This window comes from Vicugna pacos, chromosome 6 (assembly GCF_048564905.1).
Source record: "Vicugna pacos chromosome 6, VicPac4, whole genome shotgun sequence".
NCBI lineage: Eukaryota > Metazoa > Chordata > Mammalia > Artiodactyla > Camelidae > Vicugna > Vicugna pacos.
In genome coordinates this window covers 69,897,162-69,908,593 of record NC_132992.1, presented here as the reverse complement: position 1 = coordinate 69,908,593, position 11,432 = coordinate 69,897,162, and the positions used below count along the sequence as shown (strand labels likewise).

The 11,432-nt window shown below is 44.8% G+C and overlaps 1 protein-coding gene across 3 annotated transcripts in view; it reads left to right on the top strand.

The window, feature by feature from the left end:
• The first annotated feature begins 2,983 nt into the window (after nt 1-2,983).
• Nucleotides 2,984-11,432, top strand: part of DPF3 (double PHD fingers 3) — a 194,502-nt gene continuing 186,053 nt past the window's right edge. For all 3 annotated transcript variants that reach the window (XR_012073736.1, XR_012073735.1, XM_072963369.1), the window contains exon 1: nt 2,984-3,293. Coding sequence is in view for 1 of the 3 variants with exons in the window: in XM_072963369.1 (XP_072819470.1) it covers nt 3,292-3,293 (2 nt within the window). In the remaining 2 variants the exon portion in view is untranslated. The remainder of the gene's footprint in view (nt 3,294-11,432) is intronic.

Below are 11,432 nucleotides of genomic sequence, written 5' to 3'. Positions count from 1 at the left end.
TGTATAATATATAATTCTGTTGTTAAACAAACAATAACCACCCCCTAAAACCCCTCACTATTCGTGTGTGTGTGTGTGTGTGTGTGTGTGTGTGTGTAAAATTACATCGGTATGAGGAAAAATGTGGAAGGATACAGACTAAAATGTTAACCTGGGCCACCTGGGGAAAGCAGGGTCAGGGATGGGGGTGCTGATGTTGGGGAAGGGAGTACAGGAACATGGCATAAATGTTAAAATGCATTTGAATAAATTATATATACACATGCATAAAGAAACTCATAAAGAGTACATGCAGAAATAAAAAATTCAAACAAACGAGTGGTTCTAATCAGGACAAGGCTGTGAACCCTGTAGGGGTCAGTCAGTTTGGTGAGGGTGAGAGCTCAGTCCTGTGGCTGAAGCCTTCACCCTCTGGCACAGTTCTGTTGCCAGTGCAGGTCGTGGGTCAGAAGCGGATCAGGGAAAATGTGTGGGTGGCTGAGCACAGACACACTGCTGCGTTTGGCAAACGGATAATCGTAGCTACCATCTTTGAAGTGTCTGCTACGTGCTGGCATTTTCATAATTTCTCAAAGTTAAATATTTTATCCCCATTTTATGGGCAAGGAGAACCAAGAGCAAATAAATACTCAAGGCCATGTGGTAAGTGAGTAATTCTGAGATTCAAGCTCCGGTCTGTCTGATTCCAGAACTCCTGCTTTTCAGCTCGGAGTTCACATCCTGCCGCTCTTGGTGGGGTGATCAGGGCCGACTTGCTTTGATCCAAACTGCGATTTCTGCAGGGCCTTCTCTCACAGGTATGGGTCCTAAAGGACAGGTTTTGCTATTAAAACCGGCCAAGCCACCATCCAGTGAATGTTTCCTGTGTGTACTTGCTGGCCTGGTTTTAGATGGCAGAGCTTCTTACCTGTGCGAGGGCAAAGCAGCCTGTTCGGGCCTCTGTTCCCAGAGGAGCAGGGCTACACGGAAAAGTAGGGCATCTGGACACCTACCTCAGCACAGGTGAAAGGCAGGCTGGCTTGTTAAGAAGGACAGTGTTATCAAGCCTGACATCTGGCCCCCGAACCGTATCAGCAGCCTCTCTGGGAGTAAGTGCTTGGGCTCTCGTGGGGACCTTTCTCCCCTCTCCCCTGGCCACCCACCCCCCGAGCCCCACTAAGCACAAAAGAACTAACAGTAGTGGCTTGTTTGGTGGCCTGGTAATGTGGCTTCCACCCAAATCGCTGAGCGCCTCTGCTGTCACCAAGGATTTCCCAAAGGGAGTGCTTGAGATAAAAATCTCAGTTTTGTATGTCAATGTCACCTGGGATGAACTTTCCCTTTTCTTTGCCTTGGTTTCTTCATTCATAAAATAGGGATCAGATATTTTTCCTGCTTAAGATCAAAAACATAAACAACAAGTTCATACTGTATAGCACAGGGAACTATATTCAGTATCTTGTAGTAACTTATGGTGAAAGAGAATATGAAAACGAATATATGTATGTTCCTATATGACTGACATATTGTGCTGTACACTAGAAATTGACACATTGTAAACTGACTCAATAAAAAATACATAAAAAGCATATATTTATGATGGGTAATTTTTTTTAAAACAAGAGACATGTTATATATTTAGAAAGATAAGGCCAGTTCTGTGGGTTAAGTTTTGGCTGAAAATAACAGCACTGCTGACACCAATAGCAATCACCATTTTAATTTAATCAGTCTGGATGTTTCCAGTGCTAAAAGACCACTGTTTTCTACAGGGTGCTGTGTCTTCACAATGATGTTCCAGGAGTGGTTCTATTACATAAAAATTAACTTGACCGCAGAGGGTGAGCTGGCTGCAAGGACAGCCTTCCCTGGGCCCTCCTGCCCTTTAGGACGGCACATGGCCACCACTCCCCTGGTGGGGCTGCAGGAGCTGGAGCTGGAGCCACTACCTGCCACCTTCCATCAGTGCCCGGCAGAAGTCTGGCGGATCCCAGAGGGGAGGACAGAGGAGGAGAAAGCAAGTAGCAGGCTATGTTGTGTTCACTTGAGGACGTGGGACAAGGCCTGCCCATGCCTGCACCTTTGCTCTTTGCCCCAGATTGTAGACTGAGCCTCGTGGCTGTGGAAAAACTGCCTGGTCTTTCAGAGTTTCATTTTTTCTTTCCAGTGCAGCAAAATTCTTTTGAATGCGCCTGTGTAGATGTTGTGATTGTGAACAGTGATCTTGTTATTAGTTCCTTAAAGCCTGGGACTAGGTCTCCAGTACCCGCACCCAGTAACCCAAAGGAATGCCTTTCACTGACATCGACCCCTAGAGCTTCATGGCTAGATAGCACGGAAAGTAGGCATTTAGGAACTATTTTTCCTTCTTCCTTTGCATTCCTCTGTGCATGATAAAATGTGTGATTCATACACCTTTTCCTTCATCCTTATTCTTCCTAATTCTATTTAAGAAGTGATTTCCTTCTGCCCAGTTAAGTAAAGCTGATAGGACCTTAACACACAGCCCTCTTCTGTTTGCATTTCTGAGAACTGGCGAAATCTGTGCTCTGCTTGTTCTGCTTTAATGAGGGAGAGATTGACCAGCTCGGGAGGAAAGCGTCTCTGTGTCCTGGGAGCCGCTTCTCACTCCTCCCTTCTTCTATTAGGGCTGTAGAGTCTTCTGAGGTCCCTGGACAGTGTCAGTTTCCCAGATCTAGATAAGACAAGGGCTGGAGCTCCTAGTGGGTTCCCAGGCATCGGATAGGAGGATGTCCTTTGGAGAAAAGGAAAAAAGTCCGCCTAGATGGAATGATAAAAGGAAAGACATCACAGAAAGCATGGCAACCAAAGGGCCATCACAGTCTCCCCACGAGGTGGTCAGAACCCCAAGGGAAGACCTGGTTTCATTGTTTCCTGCTGGGGCCGGCAGGAGCAGGGGGGCATGGAGGAGGGATTGCTTACCCAATGGCTAGAACAGGCCAGAGGTTTTGCTTTTCACTCCAGATCTGCCTCGCTGCTCCGATGGTCTCTCTGGAGTGGTGTGGTGCCACCTCAAAGCATTTTCATCCTGTTGATTTATTATCCAGGGTTGCCCTGGGAGTTTGGCGGGAGAAGGGGAGCAAAAAGAGAGGGAAGTACATCATTGGAGAGGGAAGTAGAGAGAAGAAATTATCATCGGGGAGTTCTGTGGAATCCCGGAGCCCCACCTCCAGGTTCTGCTCCCTGGAGGCTCTGAGCTCTCTGATAAAAGCCGGATCCATCTCCTGTCCCTCACTTGGTTTCTTCAAGCCTAGACGACTGCAGCTGACGGTGCTGAGCTGGGTGTCAACCATGTAAGTTCTGCTGATTTCAAAGTCACTTGTGTTGAAAACCCAGAGAGATTGAGAGCAACTGCCCAAGGCACTGTGTGGACAGAAAGCGGCTATCCATGCGGTGAATGCTGACACTCAAACGGCCTGGAATGCTGTCTTGTGAGGTCGGCTTGAACACAGTGCAGGGGTTGTAGGTGTTGAATACAGGGCAGGAACCGGGAGGTTGCCATTCTGGGGCTTGTGGGTAGCTTGGGCCCAGAAATCATTTCTCCTTTCTGTCTTTGTTGGGTAACTATGCCCAGGTCCTGCCTGGTTGCTGTCTCTCTGTAGGTCCTATCACGGTTGCTTGTCGCCCTGTCACCGTTGCATGTTGGGGTCTTAGAAGTGAGGCAGCCTGACCAGGGTGTGCGCAGCCATCATCACAAAGTTCCCGCACCATCTCTACTCATCAGCAGAGCCAACCACCCCCAAGCTGTGGACCTTTTAAGACATTTAGGAGTCCTTTGAGAAGCATGATCTTTGGTGTCTTTAATTAGAATATCTGGAGTTTTGGCTTGTTCAGTCAGAATATCGGGGCGAGCTGGAGAAATTGCTTACCCAGCTCCTTTTGGCTATGGGTAACTTTGTAAAGTGAGTGTACTGTCTAAAATTTTTTATATAATTGAGATAAAATTCATGTTACGTAAAGCTCAACATTTAAACATGTACAATTCATTGGTTTTTAGTATTTTTATTTGAAAAAATTATTTATTTAAATGGTAAAGATTAAAAGAAAACCCAAAAAACAGAACCATGCTGTTTTTGTACCTCAAAAAAGTATACCATAATTCCTTAAAAATATTAATAGCCAGTCAATGTTCAAATATTGGCTTTTACTATTTGAAAGTATACAATTGAGTGGCTTTTAGTATATTCATGATGTGCAAACATTACCACTTTCTAATTCCAGAACATTTCATCACCCCATAAAGAAATCTTGTTCCCAATAAGCACTCACTCCTCCTATGCCCTTCCCCCAGGTCCTGACAACCACGAATCTGCTTTCTATGTCTGTGGGCCTCCCTGTTTTGAATATTTCATATACATGGAAGCAGACAATATATGCGTCCTTTTGAGTCTGGATTCTTTGACTTGGCCTGTTTTCAGCTTGTAGTGATATCGTGGCATATGTCAGTACCTTGTTCCTTTTTACGGTGGAATAATATTCCATCGTGTGGATATATCCCATTTTATTTATCCATTCAACAGTTGATAGACATTCAGGTTACTTCCACTTTTTGGCTATTATGAATAATGCTAATATGAACATTCAAGTGCAAGTCTTTGTGTGGACATATGTTTTCAGTTCTTTTGGGTATATGCCTAAGGAGTGGAATTGCTGGGTCATATATTAACTCTATATTTAATTTTTTGAGGAACTGCCAAACTAGTTTTCCATACCATTTTACATTCCTACCAGCAATGTATGAGGGTTCAAATTCTCCACATCCTTGCTGACACTTGTGATTATCTTTATGATTATAACCATCCTAGTGGATATGAAGTGGTATCTCATTGTGGTTTTGATTTGCATTTCTCTAAAGATTAATGATGCTGTGTATCTTTTCATGGGCTCATTGACCATTTGCATATTTTTTCTGGAGAAATGTCTATTCAAATCCTTTGCCCATGTTGTAATTTGGTTGTTTGTCTTTCTATTGTTAAGAAGTGAGTTTATTTTAATACATCATTGTACTCTCCTCAACTCCAGCATGGTGTGACCAGGCTATGGAGATGGAGGAATTCAGTGGGTCACTTAAAACCAGGCTGAGGTCTCTCCTTCTTAGGCCACTCCTCAGTGTTCTTGGGGGTCCCCTCTTCCTTGTCTACACTTAACAGTTTTGTCCCCCAGAGTTTTTGTTCTTTACCTGATTCTTGTTTTGCTCTGTTTCTCTCCGGTTGACTTTATCCACACCCATGACATCCATGACCATATAATATATATTGCTCATTACTCTCAAATGCATATATCCAACCTGGACTTCTCTGGAGCTCCATATTTACAGATCCAGGTGGAACCTCAGTATATACAGAACTTACTAGCCTCCTCCACCAACCTTCTCCTGGATTCCCCATCCAGATGACCAGAAGCATCATCTGCCAAGTCAGCCAAGCTGGAAGTCATCTTGGACTCCTTCTTCTCTGTCTCAGGACATCTGCCCTCTTCCTGCCAAGGACTGTCTGTCTGCTCTCCTTAGTAGCCCTCTCCAGTTTGTCCTCAGTTCTTCACTCCCGCTCTGACTGAGTTAGTTTCAGGTCTTTGTCATTCTAACTAGACTCCCTAATTGTAAGTTCCCTCCATCCACATATCCTCTGCCAGAATGATCCAATTATGTTTCTCCCATCTTAATACCCATCAGTGATTCCTTGTTGCCCAAAGGATAAACACTAATTCCTTTTGTCCAGCATACAGGCCCTCCTGAATCTGACCTCTACCTATCTTTCCAGCCTCATGTTCTTCTTCTCATTCTGCCTTCAGCCCTTTAGCCATAAGGAATTCCTTGAAGTTTCTTGAACGGGTTGCATTTTTTCAAACCTCCATGCCTTGAACGCCATGCTATTGGTGTGCCTCTTATATAAGTGGTCAAGGGTAGATTTTTAGGGCCAGATTATGGATCCCATATGGCCCAAATTGAATACTACTACGTATAGAGAACACCGAGACTGTGGGTCAGGTGTAGATTTTGAGTCAATAATTTATTTGTGTGAAAGAATTTCCATACCTAATAGACATTAAGCTGCTTTTGGTTGTATTGAGGAACTACCTGCATTGCAAAAGTGATGAACTCTTCTGGAAAAATTCTGGCATTTGCCATAGCCTATTGTTACTTTAGTTACTTTGTGAATCCAAAACACCAATAGGGCAAAATATTTGGAATAAGATTTGTATCCCAAGGTTGCCATAGCTACTGGCCATGATGAGCACCAGCATTGCATATTTGTCTGGAGCCCTACACCTCTCGTTTCTGGGATGTCTTATAACTTTTTCTGAGGATGTTAGTCCTTAGAGAAAGTGAGTGAAGTCAAAGGAATGATTTCTGATTCTTTCCAAATAATTAAAAAAAATCTAATTTAGTTTATTACCTAGTGCCTTCTCTCCTCTCCCTCAAAGTTTTACTTAGAAAAATCTCACGGCTGAAAAGTTGCAAGAATGGTACAACGAACACCTCTGGGTACTTTGCTTAGAGTCACCATTTACTGGCATTTGGCCACCTTAGTGTTTTCTCTCCTCCCATTTTATGCACGTGTGTGCACCCCTAAACCCCAACCCACCACAACCCCCAAATGGTCTTTATCTTTTTCTTTGTATTCTGGTCATAGTATTAAATAGCCTGGAGAAGACAGATAATGCATGATGGGGCAGAGAAAGGAGTTGCTGGATCCTCTTGTGGAAGGTGATTTATTCTCTTAACAGTTTCCAAATGGTTGGAGAAGCCATGAGACTCGATCAATGGCTCCTTCCGAGAACTTGTTAATCCTCTCCTCCTCTGAGGCTGCAAATGTGATCACCTGTATTTTCAGGAAGGGTGAGATTTAGTTCATAACATGCCTTCCTCTTTGGGTATGTTTTAGAGCCTCCAGTGAAGCTCAGTGCCATAACTGAAGCCTCAGGCGTTTGTCTCAGTGTTGCCTCTGACTGGAGCACACTGACTGGGGTGATTCTGAGCAAGTGCCTTTTTCTCTCGGAGCCTCAGCTTCCCACCTACAAAGTGAGGGCTTGGGCCAACTGCCCTCTCCCTATGACCTGTGACGGCTGGAAAATTCTGTCCTTCGGGAAACTGTCAGAAGGTAGTTAATTTACTTGTGAGATGAACCCCAGAAATTTATGCTGACTGGGCTTCAGCCAGGACCATGTCTGGTTTATAACGAGGAATATTTTTCCCTTGTAATTTTTCCCTTGTAAGAGCTACGGGTGTTCTGTCTGCTGAGGCGGAGGTGGGCTTGGTGGGGACGAAGGAAGCAGCAGGAACTCTGACCCTTTTGTTGGAGCCTCCTCACCTCCCCTCCCTTTGAGGTTGTTTGCTTGTTTAATTTGTCGGTCGCCTTGTTTCCTACACCCTTTTATAGCTACATTTGTTCAAGGATATTGCCACCTCCTTTTTCTCTCCCTGGCCCACCTCCAGCTTAAATATCTAAGGAGGACAGCAGCAATCTGATGATGTTGATGAAATGGGTGACTTTAATGGTGGACCTAAGCAAGGCTGCACTCTCACAGGTGGGGTGAGTGTTATTCAGAGTCCAGGTAGTGGGTGGGTGGTGTGTTGATACTAGTCCCTAGAGGGTTACACAAAGTTCCCACCCACAGAACCTGGGGCAGTGCTTCTGGACTGGCCAGACTTCTTTTATGGGTTTAATCCCTATGAGGAGGATTTGAGAAAGTTCTGGTAAGAGAGGAAAAGACATAGATGTGGTGGGATTGAGGAAAGGAACTGGTGAGAGCTGAGTGATTGGGAATTCATTTATTCATTCAATAACTGTTTATTGAAGACCTGTTAAAATATGTACAAGGTCCCTTTACCCAGAAAGTCTTAAATCTGGGTAGACATCATTAAGGTGCCAGACTCTTTGCTATGTGCTGTATGCTATAGTGGTAGAAATAATATTAGTAATTGTCATACTAATCCCAACGATCACGTGTCAGGCATGTTGCTAAGTGGGCTACATCGATTCCATTTAATCCTCCCAACTCTGACGGACGGACGGTGCTGTCCTCATCCCGCAGGGGAGGAAGGGAAGGCTTAGAGCAGGCACCTGCTCAAGGTCAGGCAGTGAGTAAAGGCAGAATTGGGATTTGAGGTCAAGTCTGATTTCAAATCCTATCTTCTTAACCTCCATGCCTCTCGTTCCTTAAAGCTGGTTTATGGACTGATGCCAGTCTGTGATGAAGTTTGCACCGGTCTAAAATAAAAGGATAGTGTTACGAGATTTTTTAATAAGGCTTACTTTATTTCAGTGGTTCTCAATTGAGATGATTTTGCCCCCGGGGATATTTGGCAATGCCTGGAGACTTTTTTTTGGTTTTCACAACTTGGGAGTGCTTCTGGCTTATAATGAGTAGTTGCCAGGGGTGCTGCAGAACATCCTCCGTGCACAAGATAGCCCCCCCACCCCACCCCAGAACCCCATGGCAAAGCCTTATCTGGCCCAGAGTGTCAACCATGCTAAGATTGAGGAACTCTGATTTTATCTGAAGGATTATCTTAATCTTAAAATTGTATTATTCTGACTTTTGGGATTTGTATTAAATGTCCTTTCTTTTAAGAAACAATGTAGTAGACAGCAGTTGGGTTATAGGATGTCCTTCTCTGGCAAAATAAAAAAAAGTTGGCAAGACTATGGGGATCCCTCTGATGTTTGTTGTTGTTAAAAGCTTCCTGGACTGTAAAAATCAAATATCTAAGAATTACTTGAACTAGGTATTATTTAAAAAATACTGTTTGTTAAGGATTAAAGAAGGAAATAGTCTCATGCATAATTAAGGCAATGCCTAATGTGCCCCTGGAGCTCCTGGTGTTTGATTTAATACCACTTAGTGCCTAGTACTGTGCCAGGCAAAGGAATTTTGCCTTGATGGGCTTGTGATCTCTGCAGGAGAATTCCGTAGGGAACCTGCAGAAAACAGGCAGGAAGCAAGGAAATAGGCTGGCAGATGATGGCTAAGTTTAGTTGGTTGAAGCTAACATGGCAAACCAAGAGGTTTCCACCAGAATTTTAGATTCCTGGCTTGGGTCTACTATCAAGTAATTTATGTGACCTTAGGCAAAGCACTTAATTTCTCTGCCTCTTGCTTTCTTGTTAGTTTCCTGTCTTGGATGAGGGCTCCCTCCAGCTCATGTGAGACAGCTGTCTCTGGCACCCCTCTTTCCCTCCGAACCCCAGTGGGACACTAGTCCTGTTGATTCTGTTTTGGAAATGTCTCGAGTCTGCTCAGTCTCCTCCTATCCCAGTGCATTCTCCACGCAACATCCTGAATAATTTTGCTAAAACATAAATCTGATCACGTCACCTACCTCTGCTTAAAACTCTCTGTGGTTTCCTCATTGCCCGCAGGACAAAGTCCAAACTCCTTGGCAAGGCTTTCTTGGCCCTATGGTCTGGGCCCAGCCCACCTCTCCAGTCTCATTTCTCATGCTGCGCCCTTCACCCCTGCTAACCCCGTGGTCTGGACACCACGGAGGGCTCACTCTTAACTGAGCGCAGTTTACTGGCCCACCTCCCTGGAATCTTAGTTCTTTTCCACCTGGCAAAATCAGACTTATATTTTAGGGTTTGTCTCAATCATCTCTGGAAGCTGTCCCAGGTCTGGAGACAGAGTGCGTGTCCCATCTCTTCCCCTCCCTGACTATGAAGCCGTTGAAGGCAGGGCCTGCATTTGTCTGGCTCTGTCTTGTAAACTTCATGCCCCGCATGGTACTCATGGTATGAGCCCATGGTAGGTGCTCAACCCTTGCTGGGTAGAAAACAAAGGAATAAAGGAGGAACAATTTAAAATGGAGATAACAGTGTTTATCCTTTGTTACCACCCAAGGTTGCTTGGGGCATGAACGTGAGATAATATTTATTGAAGAACTGAAAAATGAGAGGCCACACAAATGTAAAACAAGATATTCATCATTGTTTTCAAAAGGAGAGATTGTTAACTTTGGAATGATGGATGAAAAACCTTTGAATTTCCTCCATTATATCACTGTCAACGTGGGTGTGCACGCATACTTATGCATACACAGGCCATGCATGTAAACACACACAAACACACAGCATTTCTAAGAGTCAGGTGTTGGGAGTTGGTATCCCAAATAGAAAAATCCAGATGGCCAGAATTTTACACAATTCAGCAAAAATACGCTTTGTTGGTGCAGGAACATGAATTGTGACTTAGTAACCTGTACCTGTCTGGGAGCCTCTAGTGACAAAGGGTCCTCTTCTTTCCCAGAACTGGGACTGAGGGTAGGGAGGACAGTGGCAGGAGGGAGGGGCCTGGCTTCTGTTTTCTTTTGTCTCCTTTTCTTTCTCTTCTGTCTGATTCCTCTTTCTTCAGAATACCTCTGCCCCAGTCCTCCCACACTGAACATGGTGCATCAAGGAAAGAAGAAGCAAAGAAATGGAAAGAGAGGTCTGGGCACTTTGCAAATCCTATTGTGCTAACCTTTATTATTGGTGTCTGTGAATATACCTGATTCTCAGGACTGCTCCCCAGACCACAAGTGCATCAGGGGCAGGTACTTTCTTTATATGCTTTTGCACCTTCTGCAGGTACCTCGCACCGTGGTAGTTGTACCTGAATGTTTGCTGAATGAATCAGTAAGCTCACTCAGTAAGGACAAAGTTTACCTCTTATGCCAATTCCCTGGTGTGAGGCAATCTTCTTTGACTCTCCCTCTGGTTTGATTGTCACTGCCACCCTACAGGGTTGATTTTCCTCTGAACCCCACCTGAGAACTCAGAGGCATTGAGTCTTGGGCCTGGATCCCTCCACTTCTCAGACCCCTGAATGTTGCCCTAGCACAGAGCAGGGGGAGTGGAGCCCTACAGTGTGCAAAGAGGGAGCCTAAAGGATTAATTGGTTAAACTTTATTACAAAGGCTGGTCCTATTGTTTACAGGCCATTAAAAACCATTATCATAGTCCCAGGCTGGGCAGACAGCAGCTAGCTGCTTTGATGCATGTCTTAGAGAGATAAGGACAATTTATCCCTTGTTTTGACTTCAGGATTTCTTCTTGGTTTATTATTTGATGCACTCATCAACTTTCTCTCCAGTTGTCCCTGGTCCCAGACAAGTTCTTCAAGTTATTGGCAGGGGAGGTTCAGATTAGGATCCTGTAATTTTGGAGCTATAAGAGATCTGAGATAAATGGCTGTCCGTAACCTACCGTGTCCCTCTCCCACCTCCACCCCTATTTCTCCCCCTGGCAGAGCAGTTCCTGGACACACCAGCTTCTCAAGGAATTTGCATGTATTGATCTCTGAGCAGGGCAGACTTTTCTCATGACCTTCGGGGAATCCTCCCATCTCCATGGTCATGTCTACTGCTGAGAAGGCTTCCTAGAGCCCTCCCCCGCCCTGACCCACCAGCCCCTCACCCAGCATCCTGGGAGTACTGTGCCCGAAGATGCAGGGGT